The 23,896-nt window shown below is 37.2% G+C and overlaps 2 protein-coding genes across 5 annotated transcripts; both read left to right on the top strand.

Moving 5' to 3' along the window:
- The first annotated feature begins 1,812 nt into the window (after window positions 1-1,812).
- Window positions 1,813-10,642, top strand: hccsb (holocytochrome c synthase b). Of its 4 annotated transcripts, none has more exons than XM_088927220.1 (8): window positions 1,830-1,894; window positions 2,611-2,764; window positions 3,702-3,806; window positions 6,306-6,472; window positions 6,843-6,991; window positions 7,084-7,203; window positions 7,347-7,433; window positions 7,770-10,642. In XM_088927220.1, the coding sequence occupies exons 2-8, from the start codon at window positions 2,650-2,652 to the stop codon at window positions 7,969-7,971; spliced, it is 945 nt and encodes a 314-aa protein (XP_088783346.1). In that variant the 5' UTR covers window positions 1,830-1,894; window positions 2,611-2,649; the 3' UTR covers window positions 7,972-10,642. The 4 variants fall into 4 exon arrangements, with proteins under 4 accessions (XP_088783348.1, XP_088783346.1, XP_088783344.1 ...); XM_088927218.1 differs by having other exon boundaries at window positions 7,767-10,642; XM_088927222.1 differs by lacking the exon at window positions 3,702-3,806 and having other exon boundaries at window positions 1,813-1,894.
- Window positions 10,643-11,777: 1,135 nt separating this feature from the next.
- Window positions 11,778-17,969, top strand: rwdd3 (RWD domain containing 3). Its single transcript, XM_088928421.1, has 4 exons — window positions 11,778-11,944; window positions 13,005-13,483; window positions 17,125-17,240; window positions 17,640-17,969. Exons 1-4 carry the CDS (start codon window positions 11,860-11,862, stop codon window positions 17,749-17,751), a joined length of 792 nt encoding a protein of 263 aa, XP_088784547.1. The 5' UTR covers window positions 11,778-11,859; the 3' UTR covers window positions 17,752-17,969.
- Window positions 17,970-23,896: the final 5,927 nt, after the last annotated feature.

Genomic DNA, 23,896 nt, shown 5'->3' with positions numbered 1-23,896 from the left:
AAGAATAAACAAAGTATAGCTTATCTTATCTGCCCAAATGCTACTTAGCAGTTGCCAAATATCAGAGAAAAGCATACTAACTTAAGTAAAGACATACAGTATAGTATATTCCTTGGTTTAGAGCTATCACTATCACAAATCTACCATAGTTGACCATATCGTTTACTTGATAACCAAATCCATGTTGCTGTTGGTTGCACATTTATAACAAGTACAGCCATTTGAAAAAAAGTTTCAGAAATATTAATAAAATAAGTTTTGCTTTTGCGTTATAGTGCCACCAACAGGGCAAAGTTGTATAGCACAATTCCAAGTAGCTACAGTTCTGAGAAAAACTTTGTGAACCCTCTGGGATTATCTGGATTTCTACATGAATGGCTCCTAAAATGTGATCTGATTTTCATCTACAGTAAGTCATAAATAATAAAGACTTATTTAACAAACAACACACACAACATTTTACATGGTCATATCTTTATTGTACAAATGGTTTATACAATCAAGTTAATTGATGGAAAAAGTATGTGAACCTCTAGGATAATGACATCTTGAAAAGAGGGTAATTGGAGTCAGGTATTCAAATCAAGTCAGGTGTGGGTTTGACCTGCCCTGCCATATAAAAATTCACACAAGTTTGGTTACCTGCTTTTCACAACAGAATTCTGTTGAAGTGTAATATCAAAAGAGATTTCTGAGGCTCTCAGAAGAGTTGTTGAAGCTCATAAGACTGGAAAGGGTTAAAAAAGGATTTCTGAAGACATGGGCCTCCATCAGTCCACAGTCAGACAGATAGTTTACAAATGGAAGAAATTCAGCACTGCTGCTACTCTCCCTAGGAGTGAGTGTCCTAGGGAGATCAGTGCAAGGGCATTCCGTACAGTCCTCAAACAGGTGCAGGCATCTCTTGCACTTGATAATGTCTGTGTTCATAAGTCTACCATAAGAAAAACACTTAACAAGAGTGGTGTTCATGGGAGGTTAGCATGGAGGAAACCACTGCTCTCCAAAAAAAAGCATTGCTGCTCCTCTCATGTGTGCTAAAGACCACCTGGATGTTCCACAGCACTACTGGAACAATGTTATGTGTACAGATGAGACAAAAGTTGAACTTTTTGGTAAATGTACACAGTGTTATGTTTGGAGAAAATCCCATTAAAATGCTGTGGCCGTGATCTGAAGGAGGCCATTCAAGCAAGAAATTAAAAAATATATACAAGAACTGAAACAGTTTTGTATAGCGGAATGGGCCAAAATACTTCCTAACTGCTGCGTAGGTCTGATCAGCAGCTACAGAGAGCGTTTGGTTGAGGTTATTGCCAGTAAAGGAAGTTCCACTAGTTACTAAATAGAAGGGTTCACATACTTTTTCTATCAATGACCTTGATTGTTTAAACCATTTGTTCAATAAAGATATGGCAATGTAAAATGTTGTGTGTGTTGTTTGTTAAATATGACTGTATTATTATGACTTACTGTAGATGAAGATCACATCACATTTTCGGAGCCATCCATGCAGGGTTCACAAACATTTTCTTAAAATTGTATGTTAAATACAAATCACGTAATATACTCTAAGAGCACTCTTAGCTGTTCCGTCGTCATTAATGTATGGCTCATGAAATACACATGACTACCCCAGGTTGTTATTGTTGTAAAGAAAACATAATAATTTAAAGGAAATGCCCAACAGAAGTACAGATACGCGGTTTAGAAGAGGAAATGACGTTTTCTTGAAGGCCTTTTTTTCTTTTTTCTTTTTTTTTCTTGAAGGCCTGTATACGCTTCTGTTCGGGGTGGGCGCTGCTTAGTTACGTCATATCTACGCGACCGATGCTTAAGAGCAAAGGATTGTTGGTGGTTTGTGTGTGACATTGGAGAGAGCAATGTTAAAGAGGTGAGTATTTTTATAAAATATTTGCTCTGGGTATTTGACTTAAAATATGTTATATGAAGGTATATGTTTGGTTATGCAGACGTATAAATGTACATCCAAACCTCATATAGAGGCGAGATTTTTTTTAAAGAAAGCGGACACGTGTGTTGTAGGGGGTTGTATCCTCTGGTTATTCAACACTGAACCGTGTAATGCATTTGCTTTAGCTCTGTATTTTTTCATCCATTTTACGTATTACATTACAAAACCTCTGTTTCTTGTCGTATAACAGAAGCTATGAGCAAAGTTACTAGGTATGGTCAGTACCAAAAGCTGTACGTTGTACCTGTAGTGCTCAGTTTTTCAAGGTGGAATACAGTTCGGGAAGAATAAGTATCCAAGGCTATTGAGCGCGTATCGTCGACATAGGGGAAGAGTGTCATATAACTCATTTAATTGATAGTATAGTCAGGTAGAAAAGCAAACAACCGATGTGCTATGGCCGAATTTGATCTTGAAGACTGCTTCATTTTTATCAAGGTTAAGGGCAGGACTCGGCACAAAAAAAGTCAAACTGTACTGAAATTGTGTACCGCTCTGTAAGTATTTGAGAAGTGGTATTGTGGACGTCTGCGGTACAGGTAACATTATCTGGAAAATACTGCAGCAAAAAGATATAGATGTAAGTCATAGTGCTAAGTCGTACGTATTTGAAAATAATCTCTTTTTGTTCACAGGTGGGTCATTTGAGGCTGGTGAGTATCTTATCTGCAAGGATGGGCGCAAATGCATCCAGTGCTACGTCTACAGTCCAGGCAGCAGGGACAGTAGTACCTCAGCACACTGCTGCATCTCCACAAGAGTGTCCAATGCACCAAAAAAGTAAACCATGTAAGAGTTTTTTTTTATTTAAAGGTGGATCATGACTGATACATTTATATTATAAATATAAAATGGAGTGCAAAGGCAAATGTTTGTTTTAATTTTTTTGCACAACATGAATTAGATAGATAGATACTTTATTGATCCCATGAGGGAAATTGCAGTGCAACAGCAGCTTTACACAGACAACACAGCCACAGTGTAACGAATGATACAATAATAATAATAGTACAATACATACAATACAATCAGTACAGTGAGGGGTGCACTAAAAGAGTTACTCACAGTCCGGACACACAAAGAACAAACTAGAACAGAACAGTACGCAGAAAAATCGTATCGCACATATGAATATAAATATAGATGTAAATATAGATATAGATATAAATTTATTGCATGGGTCCCTGGCATATATTGCACAAAAAACGGTTGTAAACGGGAAAAGAAAAGAAAGAGAACAGATGTAGCAGTAGATGTGTAGATGCGTTCAGTCCAGAAACAGGTCACTGTCAATGTTGCCTCTGCCCAGACGCAAGGTGGATGCGTTGTACAGTCTTATGGCAGAAGGCAAGAATGACCTCCTGTAGCGATCCCTGTCGCATTGTGGGTGAATCAGTCTGTTGCTGAACGTGCTCTTAATTTCTACAAGCCTGTCATAGAGGGATGGGAGATGTTGTCCATGATGGCCTCTAGTTTGGACACCATTCTCCTCTCAGCCACCACCTCCAAGGGGTCCAGGTCAGACCCAATGACAGAGCTTGCTCTCCTGATGAGCTTGTTCAGCCTTTTAGAATCCACTGCTCTAATCCCAGGGCCCCAGCATACCAATGCGTAGAAAATGGCGCTCGCTACCACCGACTGATAGAACATGTGTAGCATCTTACTACACACATTGAAGGACCTGAGGCTCCTCAAGAAGTAGAGTCGGCTCTGTCCCTTCTTATAGATGACCTCGATGTTCTTAGACCATTCCAGTCTATCGTCGATGTGCACTCCCAGGTACTTGTACGAGTCCACCATCTCCACGCCACTCCCATGGATGTAGACAGGAGTAGGTTTGACCTTTTTCCTCCTGAAATCTACCACCAGTTTCTTTGTCTTTGTTACATTCAGTTCCAAGTGGTTCACCCCACACCACTCCACAAAGCTGCTGACCAGTCCTCTGTACTCCTCCTCCTGCCCACCCTTGATACATCCCACAATTGCAGAGTCATCTGAGAACTTCTGCAGGTGGCATGACTTTGAGTTGTACTTAAAGTCCGAAGTATAGAGGGTGAAGAGGAATGGAGAAAGAACTGTCCCTTGAGGTGCCCCTGTGTTACTCACTACCTGTTCAGACACACAGTTCTGAAGTCTCACAGACTGTGGTCTGCCTGTCAGGTAGTCAGTGGTCCACGAGGTCATGGAGGCATCGACTTGCATCCCCTCCAGCTTCCTCCTTAGAAGTAAGGGCTGGATGGTATTGAAGGCACTGGAGAAGTCGAAAAACATGATCCTTACAGTGTTGCCAGCCCTGTCCAGGTGTGAGTAGGCCCTTTGCAGCATGTAGATGATCGCATCCTCCACACCAACACTGGGCTGGTAGGCGAACTGTAGGGTGTCCAGTGATGAGCTGACCAGGGGTCTCAGGTGGGATAAGACCAGCCTCTCCAGTGTCTTCATGACGTGAGAAGTCAGTGCAACTGGTCTGTAGTCGTTGAGGACAGAGGGGCGCCCTTTCTTTGGTACCGGGACCAGGCATGATGTCTTCCAGAGCACCGGGACTCTCTCCAAGCGCAGGCTCAGGTTGAACAGTCGCTGGAGCACTCCGCTCAGCTGATCAGCACAGGCCCTCAGAACTCTGGGACAGATCTGGTCCTGTGGCCTTACCCTGGTGCAGCCTCTTCAACTCCTCCTTCACCTGGTCAGCCCTGATGGTCAGCCTGGCCTGGGGGATGGTGCTCATAGCGCTTTCAGTGCTGCAGGTGTTAATGGCGGAGGTGTTGGAGAGTGGCAGCTGTGGGGGATGGGTGGGTGAGTAGCTGTCGGGGGTTGTAGCTGTAGGCGGCCATGGTTGTGGGGGGATGGAGGAGGTGTTGGGCAGTCGCAGCTGAGAAGGGTTAGGGAGCGTGTGGGAGGGGATGGGTGTTGAGCCACAGAGGACCCAGAATCAAACCTGTTAAAGAACTGGTTCAACTCGTTGGCCATCTCCAGGTTCCACTCTGTTGCACCCCCAGCCTGTTTGAAGCCAGTGATCTCTCTCATGCAGCTCCATACATCCCTCACCCTATTCCTTTGCAGCTTGTCCTCTACCTTCCTCCTGTAGGCGTCCTTGCTCTCTCTTAACTTCTGCTTTAGCTACCTCTGTACACGCTTGACCTCTTCCTTATCCCCCCTCCTAAAAGCTCTCTTCTTGTCATTCAGAAGAGCCTTCAGGTCGCTGGTGATCCAGGGTTTGTTATTGGAAAAGCAGTGTACGTCTTTAGTGGGGATGGTGTTGTCTATGCAGAAGTTAATGTAGTCAGTGACACAGTCCACCATGCTGTCTATGTCGTCCCCATGTGGTTCGCACAGCACATCCCAGTCGGTGGCCTCCAAAGCACCACGTAGATCCTCCATAGCCTCCTGAGACCATCTCCTCACAGTCCTCATGGTCGCAGGTTGGCGCTGGACAATAGACGTGTATAGTGGTGTAAGCAAGACAAGGTTGTGATCTGATCTGCCAAGGGGGGGAAGGGCTGTGGAACTATATGCATCCTTAGCATTGGCATATAATAACTCCAGTGTTTTGTTTTCTCTGGTCGGGCACTTAACAAACTGGTGGAAAGTAGGCAAAGTGGTGGAAATAGATACGTGGTTAAAGTCCCCTGAAATAGCTATAAAAGCGCTAGGGTGCTTTGTTTGTAGCCTGGCTGTGACTGTGTTTATGACGTCACACGCTACCTCTGCGTTTGCCGTAGAGGTAGCAACACCTGAATTAGGATTAGGAAGGGTTGCTGTAAATCTATCAAACACTATAAGTGAACCTTATAATCAGGAGCTGCATATAGAAACACAAGGTAAAGGCTCAGAAAAACTGAATTTGCAATTACTTCAGCACTTGGTAAAAAACATTTCAGTGATAGAAGATTGTGTCACAAAGTAACCACTCACAAATGGTGTTAACAAAATGGACAAATCATCAGTAAAGTTGTCTTTTTTTTTATTTGTTTAAACATGTTGATGTGGACATGTTTATAAGAACTATACATTTAATGACTACTGGAAGCTGAAAGTGTTTGTCATAGCTTTGTAAAACTAATGAATTGAAACAAAGCATTTTTTCCAGTTTTGTGTGAATCATGTTATCAGTAATGACATCTCATTTGTTAATTACCTTTCCCGCTGTTCTATTTGTATTGTTAAATGTAAAACCTGCTACTTAGAAAACCTTCTAGGGGATAGAAAAGCAATGGAGGTTTGGTTTAAGCAGTTAATCTAAATCAAAGCTCATTTGCCAAATTAAAAAATCACCATTTTAAAACTGAAATCTTCAAAAGTCTTCAAATAATTGTTAATGCTTGTTCCCCAGCTTCCCCGCCACCTGGATGTCCCATGCACCAGACTGCTGCCTTAGTCCCAGAAGAGAGCCCTCCTGGTCCAGCTCATCAGGAAAGAGCTTATGAATATGTGGAGTGTCCAATGAGAGCAGCAGCTGGAGAAAAGAATAGATCTAGTGACATTGACCCAGCAAATATGGTAAGGGCTAAATCAAAAGTGCCCCCAACTCATTTCTAAATTAAAAGGCTTGTGATTTCGAAGGGGAATTTCTCTCCCCCCCCCATTTGAATTAAGTATTCTTTCAATTTGTTATTTTTTTATTTTGGGTGCTTTGGATGCAATATGGTGCCTGCTCATATCATCAGAAGGATGAAAATAACACGTTTTACAATTGATTGGAAAGAGTCTAACCTCAAAGTTAGTATTTGAATGAAATAAATGTGAATTTCTTTGAAAATATACAAAACCTCTTTGAAAACTAGTTGAAAATACTGAAACTGGGAGTATTAGAGCTTCTTAAAGTTTGTACTTTGCTGTGTAAGAATAAAGCTGTTTTTTCCACTTCTAGATGCCTCCTCCAAACCAGACCCCTGCCCCAGATCAGCCCTTCTCTCTGTCTGTGGCAAGAGAGGAGTCTAATATTCCTCGAGCTGGGTCAGAAAAGAACTGGGTCTATCCCTCTGAACAGATGTTTTGGAATGCAATGCTTAGAAAGGGGTAGGCAAATATAATTTAACTTCTCTTTAAGTAGTTTAAGTAGTGCTTTTAGTGCTTATGCATCAGAACTGAAAATTCTCACTTTCTTCTAGGTGGCGCTGGAAAGATGATGACCTTTCTCCAGGCGATATGACCAATATTATCAAAATTCACAACCAAAACAATGAGCAGGCTTGGCATGAAATCTTAAAATGGGAAGCTCTCCATGCAAAGTGAGTTTATACAATACTATTTCAAGTTTGTAATAAGTGCAATATATTTTTGGAGGAGCCTACACAGTGTAGTGTGAGTTAAAATACTTAAAAGCTGTTTGAATCCCTGTTGCTTCCCTTAATGCTCTTCTCACAATTTTTAGGGAATGCCCTTGTGGACCCTCCCTGGTTCGCTTTGGGGGTAAAGCCAAGGAATACTCTCCAAGAGCTAGGATTCGCTCCTGGATGGGGTAAGCTATAAGTTACGGTTACAGTGACCGCAAGGGTTGTGTGAGACCTGTTTTGCCTATTTTGTTCACAGCCAAAAGGTTTGGATGTTTTAGTGCATCCATGGGTGCTGGTAAGGGTGCCATATGTAAGTGCTCGGTAGTAAAAGACCTCTCCTTTGCATAACGGCAGAAGGCAGCACATGTGGCTTCAGTGGGATGATCTATAAAATTTGTTGGCATTTTAGAAACATTCTGTTATTATGGAATGGCTTAACTTGTCCCGAATTGCAGTGTTTTGTGTTTGACTTTTTTGGGGGGATCTAATTTTTATTCTTCTCATTGTTTTTGTTCCAGCAGATACGAATTACCTTTCGACAGACATGACTGGATTGTAGATCGCTGTGGAAAGGAAGTCCGATACGTCATTGATTACTATGACGGTGGAGCGGTTAACAAGGAAAACTATCAATTCACAATTCTGGATGTTCGTCCAGCCTATGACTCACTTGGTGCCGTTTGGGATCGAATGAAAGTGGCTTGGTGGCGTTGGACTTCATAAATCTTAAAAGCCATCGCGCAGCTGATTCTTCCCTCTTTCCCAAAATGATAGGAAGAGCAACATTTTTCGTATGTTATTTAGTCCTAATTTATGATAAGGATGTCCATTTTAAGATTTGAAAAACACAATTTTAGCTACTTTTGTGACATATCTGGGAATAATATAACTTGCATCCATGTATATCTGTACTTTTCACCACTGACTCAGTGGCTGTGATAAACGGGTTTTATTTTTTTAGTTTCAGATCTTCTTTAGGGTCTTTGATACAGTAGTTCTATTTCTTTTCTAATCTTTGATTCAGTTGTTCATCATTGCACATTTTATGAAGTAATGAAAGACATGCTTGGGGGAAGAGTGTAGTATTTAATGCTGTAAACTTTACATCAGAGCTCTTGGATAACTAGGTTTTCAACCACAATGATTTATGTGCTCCTATTCTGTTCTGCCAGTTTATATACAGTAGATGGGTAAAATGGAAATATACTCAATTGTTAATTTTAGGGATGCATTTGTCAAATGCAACAAGTGAGTCACATACATTTCATCTTCTGTGCCTGTTCTTTGTAGTATTTAGTAACATTTATCTATAGAAGGATCACTATAACAATTTCACATTGAGTTTTAAATGTTTAAAATTGTTGGAAAAATAACTTTTCAAAATCTCATCTGCAAAGGTATATTTGAAATCTGATTTTGTGTTTGATAAGAAAAACTAGAAACTTTACTCAATGGATATTTGTCATCGTTGTATTGGACAGTTTTAAATGCAATCAGTTTTGATAATAAGCATTGCTTGTTTTAAAACTCCAGTAACCTGAAGGAGGAGGGACTTGTATGTTTACTTGTTACTTATACATTGCAGCAATGTGACAAGGGGTACTTTTGGAGCCTTGATGTGAATAATTACTACTGTAGTCATGCACCAATATATGAATGCTATTGAAATGTAGAGCAGAGCAAGGAAAAATTTCTTATTTTAGAATACTACACATTTAAATCCTTAAAATTGATGTTTTATTATATAGTCATGCTTGAAAGTTTGTGAACCCTTCAATGTGGTCATTATTTTAAATATTATATGAACCTGAACTCCTGAATATCCCAAATAAAGACTTCCCACACATTAAAGGGGATTTGAACTCATAGATTATCAGACTGTGATATTTAACAAATCGCCAAATATTCTTGTATGCAAAAGTAAATTTCGTTCAGTCACTTGTGGCACCTCGTTTAGCAGCAATAACTCCACACAGTCGCCTCTTATAACCAATTATCAGTCTCTGACGTCTTGCTGGAATGATTTTTTCCCCACTCCTCTTTACAAAACTCCGCCATCTCTGTGAGGTTTGAAGGACGTCTTGCATGAACAGCCCTCTTTAGCTCCTGCCACAGCATTTCAATAGGATTCAGGTCAGGGCTTTGGCTTGGCCATTCCACAACATGGAACTTATTCCTAAGCCATTCTTTAGTGGATGTACTTGAATGTTTAGGATTGTTGTCTTGTTGAAACATCCACTTTATTCCCAGCTTGAGTTTTCGAACAGATGGTTTAACATTCTTCTCAAGTTTCTTGATATTTCTCAGAATTCATGATTCCCTCAGTGATGTCGAGTTGCCAGGGCCAGAGTAAGAAAAACAGCCCCATACAAGGACACTCCCACCACCATGCTTGACAGTAGGGATAAAGTTTTGTTGATGGTAGGCTGTGCTGGCTCTTTGCCGAACATGGCCCTCCTGTTGTGCCCAGATAGTTCAATTTTGGACTCATTTGTCCAGAGAACATACTTCCAGAACTCTTCAGGCTTGTCCAGGTGGTCCCTGGCAAACTTCAGACGGGCAGCTTTGTTCTTTTTTCACAGAAGAGGCTTCTTCCTGGCAACCCTTCCATATATGGCATTTACCTGCATTTATTTATGTTTGCTCATCCCTAACACATCATTTCAGATCTTCAATTTCATGGGTTATCTCAGTTAATTGGTTAACACTGTCATTGACCCACCTGATCCTGCTTTACCTTGACGTAAATCATACAACTAAGGGTTCACTTATTTTTTGCACCTGCACAATTTCTGTATACTGTGTGCATTATTTTGCTGCGTGACATTTCCTTTCAAAACACTCAAATTGGTTAATTATACTCTATTTCAATTAAGTGACAAATTCTGATTATGCATTTTGTGGTTAAAAAAACAAAATCTCAAGTTTTGCGATGGGTTTGCAAACTTTCAAGCATGACTGTATATGCATCTGTTTATTTTACTTCAATTTTGCAAGCAAATGCAGTGTCTGTCAAGTTAAAAGGGCTGGCCAACTCACCTTTCGTCATCATTTTGGAGATCAGGGTATAATTGAGTGCTGCAATCCCATCTGTAAAAATGTCTTGTTTTAGCTATTGACACGCACAACATCTTGGATTATATAAAAGTATATGTATTTGTCTGTTGATGGAAAGTATTTTGGCCATAGCTGTAGAACAATAACATCACAACATCTGAATGATTTTTGAAGGGTGACCAGTGTTTTAAGAAAATTTCAAGACGAGCCCAAGTATTAATCTAACAAGTCTTTCTACTAAGTAGAATTTTACATCCCAAACTGTTCAGATTTGTGACTGACTGACTGACTTTATTTGTGCATTGTTTCAAAAACAATAAAGGTCTTAAGTCTCTTCTCATCCTTTGCTAAGGGAAAGCATTATTCTTAATCTATTCATTATTCCTATCATAATTCTCTTCGGTAAAGCCAATGAGTAAGTTAGCCTTCATTGTATCTTTTTATAACCAGAAAGAACATTGAGTTCAGGCCAGGAAACTGTCCACCTTCATTTATATGGCTGTAGTTGGGTGTTTCTTGGATATTAAGCTCTTTTTCTTTCCACTCTAGTTCTACAACTCAATGAATTATTTTTAGGTCATGTAACACTTTAGCTTAAGTGATTTTAGGTTTACATATTTGATATGTATCTGTCCTTTTCGGTGTTGCATTTGGTGGAATTTCTGTGCTATACACAGGATTTAGCCCAAAACATTTTCTGTTGTTTTAGTCAGTTTTCTAAAAGCCTGCAAAGGAACAAGTAATAGGTTTATTCCATGCTGAAAAGAGAAGAAATAAAACAACGTTTCAGCCGTGGGGCCTTCTTCAGGTGTGAGCAGTTTCTAAAAGCCTGTTAAACTTTCCATTTAAGTTTAAGAATGATTTTAATGAAAATGGTAACTATCCCTACCAGTAAGAATTCATTCAGCTTTCATTTTTTTTATTTTGACTTTCTCGAATATTGTTTGGTTACTTCTCATAGTGTCCATAAGTTTTTGCTAATGTTTAAGAAGGTTTGGTAAGTCATTAGGGCTTAGAAGAATTTTACTCAATACATTTTCTCATTATCAGGGTATTTTATCTTAAATACTTTTATATTGAGACTTTACCAAAGACTTTAACAGGTTTTAATGTAATGAGTGAATATATCCAATATATATGAATATATTATGAACTAAGTTAACTTATTTTTTTTCTTATTGTGATGACAGTTACTTTAAGGAGAATAACTCAATTATTTTGAGTAATTTCTAAATATGCCTCAATAAACTTTTATTGCCAAACAAAATACTTATGGTTATACGTTTACATATAGCAGGATATTATAAAGAGGAATTGTAAAATTGATGCTGTCAGATATTTAATACGGTAGGTATTTTCAAATTGTATTTTATAGGAGTGCATGATGGCTCTGCAGCCAAAAATCGACCAGCCCGGAACCATTGAAAAGGAAGCATATTGCTCATCGGACACCGTTACGTCAAGGACTTTTGCTGATGCTGATAACCATATACAGTCACATAACTTTTGAACATTTTTGACAGTATATAGAACATGTTCTAATCAACGCAAAGCATGCCTGGAACGGCATTGGAAGAAATTTCTGTTTTAACCGCTATCTACTGTGAAAAGGATGAATTTGAGTTGCTACAACAGTCGGGTAAGTTTTTTTTTGCAATTTGCTAATTGTTACACAGAGCACAACGACTTTTTAAAGTGATACTGTAATATTTACTCTGAGCCTGCAGCATTGGGCGGAGTTAACCTAATCACTGACATACAGTATTTGCGATATTGTGAATTTCATTATTTAGAAATTATTTCGCTGTTTGTAGCTATACATATAACCAAGATTATATTCTAAAATATCGTTAACAACAATATATGGGTAAAAAAACAAAATATGTTCAAATATTTTAAATAGGGATTAAAATATTTCCTTTATAGGTTGATTTAAAAAAATACTTGTCAAGTTCAATACAATAAATTCCGTGGCAGTACATTAACATTAAGGTTTGTTTTGTACTCGGCATTATAAAATGGCGTTTAGTCCAGTTTTGCAAAATATATTTTCTTGGACTAACAGCAGATGGCCCTCTTACCCCAAACAATCTTTGCTTTTAAGTGCAGTTATTGTGTTTCTATACAGTATGTATTAAAAATGTCTTGCAGAATGTACTGTTCAAGAGGGTAGTATTAATCTAGTTTTGCAATGTCATTAAAGATGCAAACATTAGTCTAAGAGTGATAGTTTCCAAATTGCAGATAATTTTTAAATGTAATAAATATTTAAGTGCATTGTACTGTTTACCACCCATATCATAATGGTATTGCAGCTTATTTCTTAGAGATTAATAGGGTGATTAAGGTTTTACTATCACTTCTGCAAAAATACCTGTGTAACTATACTCTTTAATTCTTCAGTGCTTATTTACTTACACAAACGAGAATGGCAGTGAGCCCATTGCTAATGTGAAGCAAACTGTTTGAACAGCTGAAGAAGCTCTTTCTTGAGGTGATTGCAAGAATTTAAACCTGCCCTATGTATTATAGAAAAAGAAAATGGACCCACAGAAATATAAAAGAGTTTTTATTTGACATGTTTATATTTTTATTTTAAAATAACAAGCAAATTCAATAGTATAAATTACCCTATAATTTACATTTCATCATTCCACACAATGATGATCTAATGATCTGTTCATCTTTTTTTTTAACAGACACAAAAGGATTCATATTTAGAATCCAGATTGCTCTCGAAAGATGTTCAGAAAAACTGTTGCTGAAACTGGTATTTCAGTTGCCCCCAGAATATCCATTCTGTCTGCCCGATATCTCCATCAGCTCTGAGCAGCTCACTAGAAAACAGTGCATCAATATAAAGCATAGTTTACTTAAAAGGGCATCAATGCTTATATCGGAGCCCATGGTTCACGAACTGTTGGTGTGGTTGCAGCAGAATTTTACAGCTATTACTACAGTTGAACAATCCCCAGATTATTCAATTCCTGGCAGGAGCTGTGGAGAGAGATGTGAACAAGAGACATGGACTGCTTTGTTGCTGATCGATCACATGAGGGCAAAAACCAAATATACAAAAATGATTGAGAAATGGACCTCAGAACTGGAACTCACTGGTAGGCTCTTCTTGGGGAAACTGATACTAATTCTTCTGCAGGGAACAAAGGAGAACATTAAGGTACTTGTGCATTGGAGTATTCTTTATAATTTAAATTATAGCTAGTTCTAGTTGATATAATGCTGTACCTTTAATAAATGTTTTGTTACACCAATTGCATCTGCTACTGTTGTTTAGAACAGCAAGGTTCTAAAGCCTTGTCTGGTCCAAATTACATGACGACTGTAGAAGAGGAAGAAAGCAGCAAAGAAGGATCATAATTTAATTAACCTTTATAGCTAGAACACAGCTGTTTTGGCAATTGGAAGTTCAAGAAATAACGAATTCTGAGCACTGTTTGTCTCTGCAGTAATTAATAGATCCCTGACCCTATATGGAAACAATTATCTACCCCTGGAAACTTCATATATTACTGATTTCTTCTTCAACATAATTTATTGCACTTGTAAGCGGATACATAACTGTGACCAGTGCATGTTTTGCTTATAAGGCTGTTTTTGAAGTATTTTAAACGTTCAGCAGAATTGTGTCTTTCATTTGTTTGTAAATCACTATGAATCTTTGTTACCTAAAAGAAAAAGACAAAATGAAGACAATAACACAAGAAACAGGTATTTTTTTCGAGCTCTGCAGAATCATGAGATAATCCAACCGTTCTTATCTTTTTCTGCATCCACAATAACTAAATATTGTACTAAATTTGTGGTGTGAAAATACATGTGAATTTTTTCCAAATATTTATCAATGGTATTATTGCATATGTGGCATGGTAGTATTGAAGAATTTAATCCCAAATATAAGTACATCAGTTAATAACTTATCTCCACAGAGGCTCAGATAAGGTTGGAAGCACAGAGTTATTGACTAGTAAAGCTTATCTCTGTGCCTCCCTGGGGCACAGGAGAGGATTGAGCTGTATTTGCTTCTGCTTTTTGACAGTTAGGCTACTTGTCGCCTACAATAATACAAAGTGAACATATCAAAAGATCAAGAAAAATAGCTTTTATTTCTTTCTTTACGAGACAAAGGCTTGCCCTTCCTTGAATCCTAACTTATAAGGATAGAAATATACCTCCTCTGTAGGGGGGAAAAAAGTGATGGTTTAAGAAAGTCAGGAAAAAGTTGCGCAGAAGGAAAAAAAGGACTTCATGTATCTTCTATCAGCCTATAACATTGAATGTGGGTGTTGGATATTGCAGTGCAGATAGGACCTAAACCTAGTGTACTATTATCTATATCCTTTCTTTTTTTCTGAGAGTGTTTCTTACATTTGAATTGTGTTTACTGCTAAGCATTTCTCTGCAATCTTACTGTCTATAAATTAATCTCTTCTCTGAGGAATTCTATCACAAGCTTTTTGATTTTCTGTATATCCCATATTGTATGCCCTGTGTCCATTACTGTTGTTGCTGGTTCAAAGAACATTTACAAGTTTGGTAAGACCGATCTACCTTTTCTAAACCCATGATGGATCCCCCATATTGATCCATCTCCTAGGGTTTTACTTCCATATACAGTAGTTCGCACTCACATTTAGGTCTAGTTATGGTTACCATAATCTTACATGTAATAGAAGTAAAACATTACTGATCTATATTTACTTGATTCAGTTCTGCCACCATTTTTATGAATGGGCACTACATTAGCAGTTCTCGAGTTCATGGGTACTCTATCTGACATGAGTGTCAATCAGGCATAGAGATTTGTTAATCTTGAGAGTTTCTAGTCACTGAAACACTTCTGCCTCTTCTATGCTAATACTATTCAGTATAGGACTTTGTCCTCCTGTTGCCTGAGGCATGTTGTTGATTTCTTCCTTGGTGAGCACACAAGTGAAATACTGATTTAGTGCACAGTCATCTCCCTTTTATTGTCTGGAAATTTCCCATGTTTTTGTATAATAATACATAATACATTTGATTTCATCCTGTACTGGTCTTTTGATGTTGTAATACTGAAACAAACATATTTTGGTGTCCATTACAAAATGATTTTTATATTTCTTAATTGATTTGTTAAATCATTTGGCATCCTGCTTTTCATCATTTGATTTACTAACTCTTGGGATAAAGCTGTTCTGTGCTTCAAGGTGAAACTTTTTGCCATCCATTGTTCACCAATGCAATATCTATCCTGTCCAGTTCATCTTCTCTTAACCTCTGATTCCTTCCTAATAACTTGTGTTGTGATTTGATTTGAAATGGTCAGTGTAGATAAAGATAAAACTAATTAACAGTAGATAAACATGAGCTACTGGCAAAACAAAAACTAATAATTGAGATGCTTTATTTTATGTTTCATAAAGGCTCCTGTAGACTTATCTATGGTGCAACTATTAACTGACAAGTACATTTCTTGAATTTCAAGAGTAGCTTTCTACTTTCTAAATCCTGTTTTGTGATGTCCCAGAGATATGTTCAGTGGTGGGAACTGATGTACCCTATCAAAGGAATATGATAAAAAGGTATACTGACATAAACCACAGTGTTCTTCACTTAGTCTTCACACGGTTTTCTGTTGCTTACAAAGTTTCTTATATGATTGTTTCACTGTGCAACTCGTAAATTTCAGGATCTGATCATTAATGTCCTGCCCTTTCACAACATGCCCAGAAAGTAATGGAAATAAAAAAAAGGAATCAAGTCATTTTATAGCTTGCAGATGATAGCATTTATACTTGAGTGGAAGGACTCTTGTGATGGACCAGATGCCCGTCTCTCATTTATAATCTTGTCAGTTTTTTGTGCTTTTTCATATTTCAAACACCAGAAGGTATTTAAAAGGGCTACTAGGAAATTAAAAGAAGAGCCGCTTATATTGCACACAAAGGGAAATTGAATGTCACATAGGAGGCCCTTTAAAGTCAGTTGACCTAATCAAACAACTGTAACATTAAAACTGCACCATGGAGCAATGGAATTGTGTTCGCAAATGATTGGGCCTGTGCACAATGACACTTGACACCGCAGGGCGCTAACGTCATAGGTGTTCTCCAAAGGTTAGTAAATTGGTAGAACTGCTGTGGATCTAGAGCCCTCTTGTATTTATTGTTATTGCCCCCAAGTGAAAGTATTTTGCAGGGTCCTATTTGTGTGTAGACTACATTTCACCATCCACTTGTCTGAATGGGCTTAATAATTTTATAAGCAAATATTCGGATTTCTATAATGCATATCACTTGAGATTGAGATCCATGGTAAGTGAAAGTGAGGAACCTTGAAACCTCTGTTAAAATAATATGCAGACATGTCCAAAGAAATTAGCTATAAATTGCCATGAAAATGAACAAAAGTATTTTCAAATGTTAAGTCATATGGAAATATCTTTAAAATTAAAGCTTTTTTATTTTGTTTTTGTGTGAATTGATAGAAAAGATGCACATTTCTTATGTTTGCCCCTTTTAAAACTTAAAAGTCCTTGTCCTGTTGAAAATCATTATTAGCTTTAGTGACAGAAGATGGGGGATAAGAAACAGACTCTCTGAATGTGGAATATGTAAAAAGCAGGCCTGCATTATTTTTCTTTCAAACACTGTACTTTGTAATGGAAGGAATTACTCTGTTGATAACTGCCTTTAATTTCTAACGCAGTGATAATAGTTTTAGAAGATCATTTTGTGTCTTCTAGGTCTCTTGATATACAGTATTGTTGGTTTAAGTGAGCTTGTGGTCATGACAGCTTTTTAATTTCTTTATTTCAAGGAATACCTTCTTCTTCAGAAGACAATAAAGGTGGATGTTGATTCATCTGGAAAGAAATGCAAAGAAAAAATGATGCGTGTCCTTTGGGAAGCACAGCTGCCTGCAGCACACAAACAGTTAAGAATTTGCTTTGTAGTTTGAAGGAGAGTGTAGTGATGTCTAAAAGTGTTTGATGTACAGTATGATGATCGAATTACAGTTCTAGTTCAAACCTTTCTAATATAGTTAACATTCTAAAACTTTTGTTATATACATGCATATCGGTTCTTATTTAAAAAAATAATTATTGGAATAAATCAGAATCTTAGAATTACTTCACATTAATTGATGTTGTTTTATACAAGAATCTATCTAATACAACAATTATAGAATACATCTAAAATAATACAAACATATATTTTCATGCACAACCTCTACATTGCCACACTACCATCATTAATTAGCCCCTGATTACAAACAGTAAAGGCTTTGAAACTTTTAAGTAATCTCTCTCTCTTTCCTTCTTACTGTTTCAGGCTTCCAGCATTTGAAGTTAAAGATTATTCATCTCTGGAGGAACTGAAAAAGGAATTTGAATTAGCTGAACTATTAGAGCTATACCAGGAGTTTGTGCACACGCTGGTTTAGTAATTGTGTCTTTATCATCTGGCTGACCCTGGTCAAGTGTAAATGTTCCACTGGGATATTGAAAGATGTTTTTTTACAGACTTCAATCTTTCCACTTGCAATAATGATGTACATTATCTCAACTCCTTTCTTATCAAACAATAACATAAATTTAAAAAATCGTGAAAGAGCAAAGACATCATTTTCATTTTTTATTAAAATAAAAATTCCAGAACTGACTCTTTTTATTTTGCTTTTTTTGGAGGTACAGCAGTAACACAATGAAAGCCTGATCTCTGGGTTACAGTCATTATAGTTCTTCTAAATGGTTTAGTGACTCTTTCACTGTAGTGTCTTTAACAGTTGTATTTGCTGTGACTGTGTATATAAATTCCCTTTTCTTTTCTTTTACCACCTTTTCCACACTAGGGACTTTAAACTGTAAAAATGGAGGCAAAAACACTGGTGGGAATTTTCATTAACTTAGATGTATTTAATTTTTAACAAAGAGAACCTATAGGTTTTGGGAAGCTGTCAGTGTGCCGGCTGCAGAAAAACAAGCAAATGTTAATTCCATGCTGAAAATAATTTCCTTTTGCTGCATAAGTGATATAAGATCATTAAGGCAGGTAAGGAAGAGCTCAGTCTGGGTGCATTAACATCTATAGCAAAACAAAAGCATGATAGAATCGGTAATTCTCAGGAGTTATACTTTCATTAAATATATTGCCTTGCGGTTACTTTTAGATTTATAACCTCACTTTTACTATGGTTTTCCATTCATCTTTAACGATATGTTTGATAATCCAAAAGTGATGTCTTCAAATGTTTTTATCCCATGTCACTAGGAACCTTTTGACTGCTTATGTTCTCAAATCTTTTCCAATGACTAATTTGAAAGTTGTGAGGAAGCAAGTTATCTGAGAAAAAAATAGAAAAATACCAGGAGGCCTAGTATCATGTGGAATAACTCGACGACAAGCTGAGAGAAATGTAGACTGTCTCATTTTGCTTAAACAAAAGGCTCTTAGTATTGTCTTCAGTAGTTGTATTTTCATATGAAAGGTCTGGCTTTGTGTGCTGTACGGTACTGGGCTAGTGTTGACCTGTCATTTTACTCTTCTTATTAGTGCTAAGATTATTTGATCATTTGTTTTGATCATCATCTAATTTCTTGTTCTGTCCATTCCTTCTGGCCTGCGATCAGTCTTTTTCGAACTCTGCAAATGTTAATACCATTTGTTTTTCCTTACAGGAGTGTAGAAAATGAGCTCATTTGGTTGTTAGTCAATGTTTTACACTGTATTTTCAGCGATCTCATTATAAAACTAGTTAAATTGTGGGTCTGCGGCACGTTTCATCATCCAGCAGGTTGTCTTAGGGATGTGCCTAACTTGAAATATAATGTTAATTTTAAAAAACGTTGGAATGCAGTTAATTAACATGAAGCTCCCAGTTCTTTGCTCAAAGAATGTAATTTTATTCTAGACACTCTAAGAAAGCAGTAGTGTATAATGATTATTAAATTATATAGTTTATAATCAGTTATAGGTTTTAGGTTATAGTCTAGGTGTATGACAATGGAGATTGGACAGTACCATGGAGTAGTGATAAGGGAATCTAAAGTCCAAAGTGCTGTGCGTTAAAATCCCGGGTGGGATATTGGATGTATGAACAAAATATATCATGTATATTACTCTGATAAATACCCTACTGAATAAATAGGTACTCTCCATTTCATCACTGTAGCTGAGAATTGATCATTTGACTTATCCTGTTAAATGCAGATGAAACAAGACCAGTAAAACACCTTTATTCACATCAGTGGAAGAAAAAATGAGAGTAGCCCCAGGAATTAGGTGTAAAAATAAGTAATAAGTAATGCTATTAGTAATACATAAATGTTCGTGATATGCTGTATTTTTTTTCTTTTTTTGTTACCAAAAACAACATAAAGCCTTTAATATGTAATGCATAATTACTTCTAGTTTCTCTGTTGGGATTCCCTCCCTAACACACAGCCTGTGTACTTTTAAAACTTTCACTGTTTTGTGTGTTGCCAGCCTCTGTTCAATTGCACCCTGGTCAGGTTTTCTCTGTTCTATCTTAATCTAAATGCTGTTCTTGGGAATGCATTGCTAAAATGCTGAAACATAGAAATGATTAATGGTACATTAAGTACATTAGGTACATGTAAATGTTAGAAGGAAAGCACATATAATGGTGACAGCATCTCAGAGATACGTACTGCATTAGCCTCAATAATGTGCTATTATAAAAAAAAACTGTAATCTTTTCTCAGTGGGAAGCCTGATGGCTTAGCTATAAAAAGGAGTTTCTAATCTATTCAAAGAATAGAGGCTTTGCATAAAACATGCCCAGATTTTATGCATTTTTTCAAATAAATTGGATACTTTATTAGCAAATCCCATATTCATTTATTATTTTGATTAATTTAAATGCACACCTGCTGCAAAAATCTTTTTTTTAAAAAAGAAATTTCTGTAGAAAATTGGCCTAATTTGAGACATGACAGATTAGCTATTTTGAGCTTTTATAAGAGCAAAGAAAGAGCATAACCCCTTTTATCTCAGCCTTTTTTTTTCCACAGAGCTCGCTTTTGTAATTTTCTTGCTGTAACTTTTTAAGACTCTAGTTAATGTAAAGCTTTGTCTTTGAAGACTCAGAAAATAGAATTTGTATCTTAAACCAGAGTGAGTGGTATGGACTGATCAGTGAGAGCAGCAGGCACGATCATGGCTTCTCTCTTTTCAAACTGAGGCAGATTGCACATTCAGTCGTGACTACCAGGTTGGTAGTTGCAGTTTGCCGATTTTATTACACACATGGCTTATGTATATTCATGACTGCAGTAGCTTTTCAATGCATGTACATCAGGAAATCTCTTAAATATGCAATTAAGTAGGTCTGTAACAAAAGGTGGGGAGACATTATATCATAGATATGAATTGTATGCATATCAGGGCTAAAGAACACAATCCGTGATATTAATTGGTGTATTGAAGCTAGATGGGAGAACAGTATAGGGAATGCTATTGTGTTTTAAGAGAGATTACATTCTCTTCTTGACGTTTCAAAGGAAGACTACTCAGTGTCTACTTGTCTCTGTTTTTTGCTACCTTGAAGTGTACCTGTATGCAAATAAATATATCACATTAGCATATACAGCATAGGAACCTTTTGTGTTGCAGGTATCAGAAGCACTTAAGATTACAAAACCTTAAGGACCTGACAGTACTCTTCCAATTTTACATAAGGAAAAAAGTGTAATTAATAGGTCCTCAATAAAACAATTCCAGTAGTGACTCAAGACAGGGGTAGTATCTGTTGACTGGAAAATTGCGAGATGTAATTGAATGTAGGACCCTTTCATAAAAAGGGTGAAAAATCCAAATTAAGTAATTAAAACCAATAAATTGTACTTCTGTTATATGTCAGGTTATAAAAATAATTCGAACAAGACTAGATTACCCTGGTGATGGGTTTCTAAGGGATAGACAACATGGATTTAGAAAAGACATCTTAATTAACTTGCAACACTTTGCGCTTCTCTATGTTAAATATTACGTGCCAGGTGTTTGCCTAGTTCTGAAATTGGCTTCTTAGAATTTATGTTGCATCTTCCATCTTAATCCCCAACTGTGAATTCAACAAGTTTATAGTTCACTTGCTATATAAATTGCAAATATAAATTATTTAGATTAGGGCATACAGGTAGCTAGAAAACTAGCAATATATTTACTCCAGTATATAAATTGAAAGTGGAGTGTTCCTAATACAGATTCCTGTGGTCCTCCACTAATTACATCACCCAAATCATAATATTATCTGTGCTCTCTGTTTTCTGTCCATTAGCTTTCATACCTACTGGCAGCAATTGGAGAATTGCTAATTGCCCAAGCCTGTAGCTTCTAATGAAGAGAAACATGCTTGTTCAGGCTCTGTAAAATAACTGAGGCAGATTCCTACAACACAACATCTGCAACCTGGTGCATAGCATACATCCCAGATGTACAACTTGTGCTTCTTCTAACAGAGGCCACACACACTACTAGCCCATGCCTTTCAGTTAATCAGCCCTGTTGATGACAAATGTTAATCGGAATACTTTTTTTACCTGTGTCATGCCTCTTTAGTATAATGTCTGTGTAGCTGCTTCAATTTCTTTGCTAATAACTCTCTTTTGCAATTAAACTTGAGAAAAAGTAAGAATGTTTAGTATATATAAAGTATGTTGTGTGTGCATAAATATGTTTTAAAAGTGAGACTCTGAAAACAAGTTAAAATATTATTATAACGCTATTTCAAAGGTGAAAAATATTCCTTTAAGTAGCTAAAATAATATGGTCAGAGCTGGAAACCTAAAATATTGTATGAAGTATATCTATTGCACTCTAATGATGGAAACAAGACCTCTACAATGTGCCATTCTTATTATCACTGTCTGTATCCCAGGATATAAAAATACAAAGAAACCCTGTAAAGTTCTTAGTCTGTAAATTGTGGCTGTTGGCAAGCTTCTGTATAGACAGCACTTCAGAAAGCAAGTTTTTGTGGTTGTGAAATATTACCCAGGCTTAATGAAAATCACCCCAGTGCCATACCCTGTCAAAACTGTCCCCATTTCTGAGTAATAAATCCACCTTTTCTGCCCTTTTCCATGACACTCGCTCTCAATGTGAACCTAGCTTAAATGTCAGATGCTGAGTGACATTTAATTGTTTAAAACCGAAATATGTTCTAAGTACAGAGCTTTAATGCTCTTGAATAGATGTACTGTAGGAAGTTTATGCTGTGTTCCATGGGATTTTAGGTTATTGTTATTTGGGCTGGCTCCTTATCTCTTTGTTGTTTGAAATAGTCCCTCTTTATAACATAAAACCAACAGAACATGTAGGCCTACAATTTACAAATAAATTGAAAATAAATTCTCTAATGTGGTTATTTAACCCAAGCAGATTTGCAGTTCAACAGTAAAGCAAAGAAACCAAGCAGGGATATCAGAATGATTAAAATTAGCCTTCCATCATGCAGGTGCTCTTAAGATTGCCCATTTTAAGGACAACTTGCCTTAGCTTTTAGCAGTAATAAGCATCACAAATCAGCTTGTGGAGTGAAGATAATAGACTATACAGTACATGCAATCTCATTATACATTTAAGAAGACAATTGCGGATTATAATGTGGTCATTTAGATTTGTATTTTCTCATGGTTGGAATGTTAGTGGAATGTATTTTTATGCCCACCACGTCAGAGCAACGCCAGTCTCACTGGGGTCAATCATGTGAGGTGTCTATTACAGGTATTCTATGTTAACTGAGCTAGAACCCTGTGGATGAGTATAATCTGGATATTCATTATCTGTCAGCACCTCAGCAGGTGTGCACAGAGCCTCCATGGTGTTCAAACAGTTATTCTTCGAATGACACACTGAATGATTGTCTTCTCTTCTTTCTGGAAGGCAGGAATCCAGCATTTTTATTCCAGGTTTTATTCACTCTTTTGCCCTGGTACAATCCAACCGCATTAACTAACCTGCCCCATACATGTTTTCTTACAGGACTATCAATTAATCTGCAGTTAATAAATTGTCAGTTTTCTCTTTGATGTAATGATGTATAGTATTAGCAGTAGGTGAATTTAAGAGGTTTATTTGCTGGGGCCAAAAATGCATTATAAACCTAGTCATTTTTAAATGACTGGATGGGATGCAGACGCATGGACAATCACATCTAGGGACAATTAATCCAAAAGCCAATTAACTTACCACTATGTGTTCGGACTGTGGGTTGAAACTGGAGGACCTGGAAGAAAACCACACAAACAAAGGGAGAACATACAATACACACCACACAGATAGCACCCCAGGTCTGGAATTAAACCCAGGGCCCCAAGCGCTGCAATGCTAACTACTGTGCTCTTGTTTCTTTATTCTTGCTTTAAAAATGCTAAAGCACACTTATGAGGACAAATTAGACTGTGCGGCCTAATTTGTTACCTGTTTAATTTCACGCGAAAGCTTCTGTAAAGCTCCTCATGCATTTTAGAAATCTGTGTGGAGAGTATGTACCTTGGATAAGAACGTCTATGAAGGGGAGATGAGAAATAATTCACGGAGAAGCCTGAAACTTCAGAAACCATGGA

This window comes from Atractosteus spatula, chromosome 11, assembly GCF_055471065.1.
Source record: "Atractosteus spatula isolate fAtrSpa1 chromosome 11, fAtrSpa1.hap1, whole genome shotgun sequence".
NCBI lineage: Eukaryota > Metazoa > Chordata > Actinopteri > Semionotiformes > Lepisosteidae > Atractosteus > Atractosteus spatula.
The sequence above is the reverse complement of the archived record's forward strand: the minus strand, read 5'-3'. Positions and strand labels throughout refer to the sequence as shown.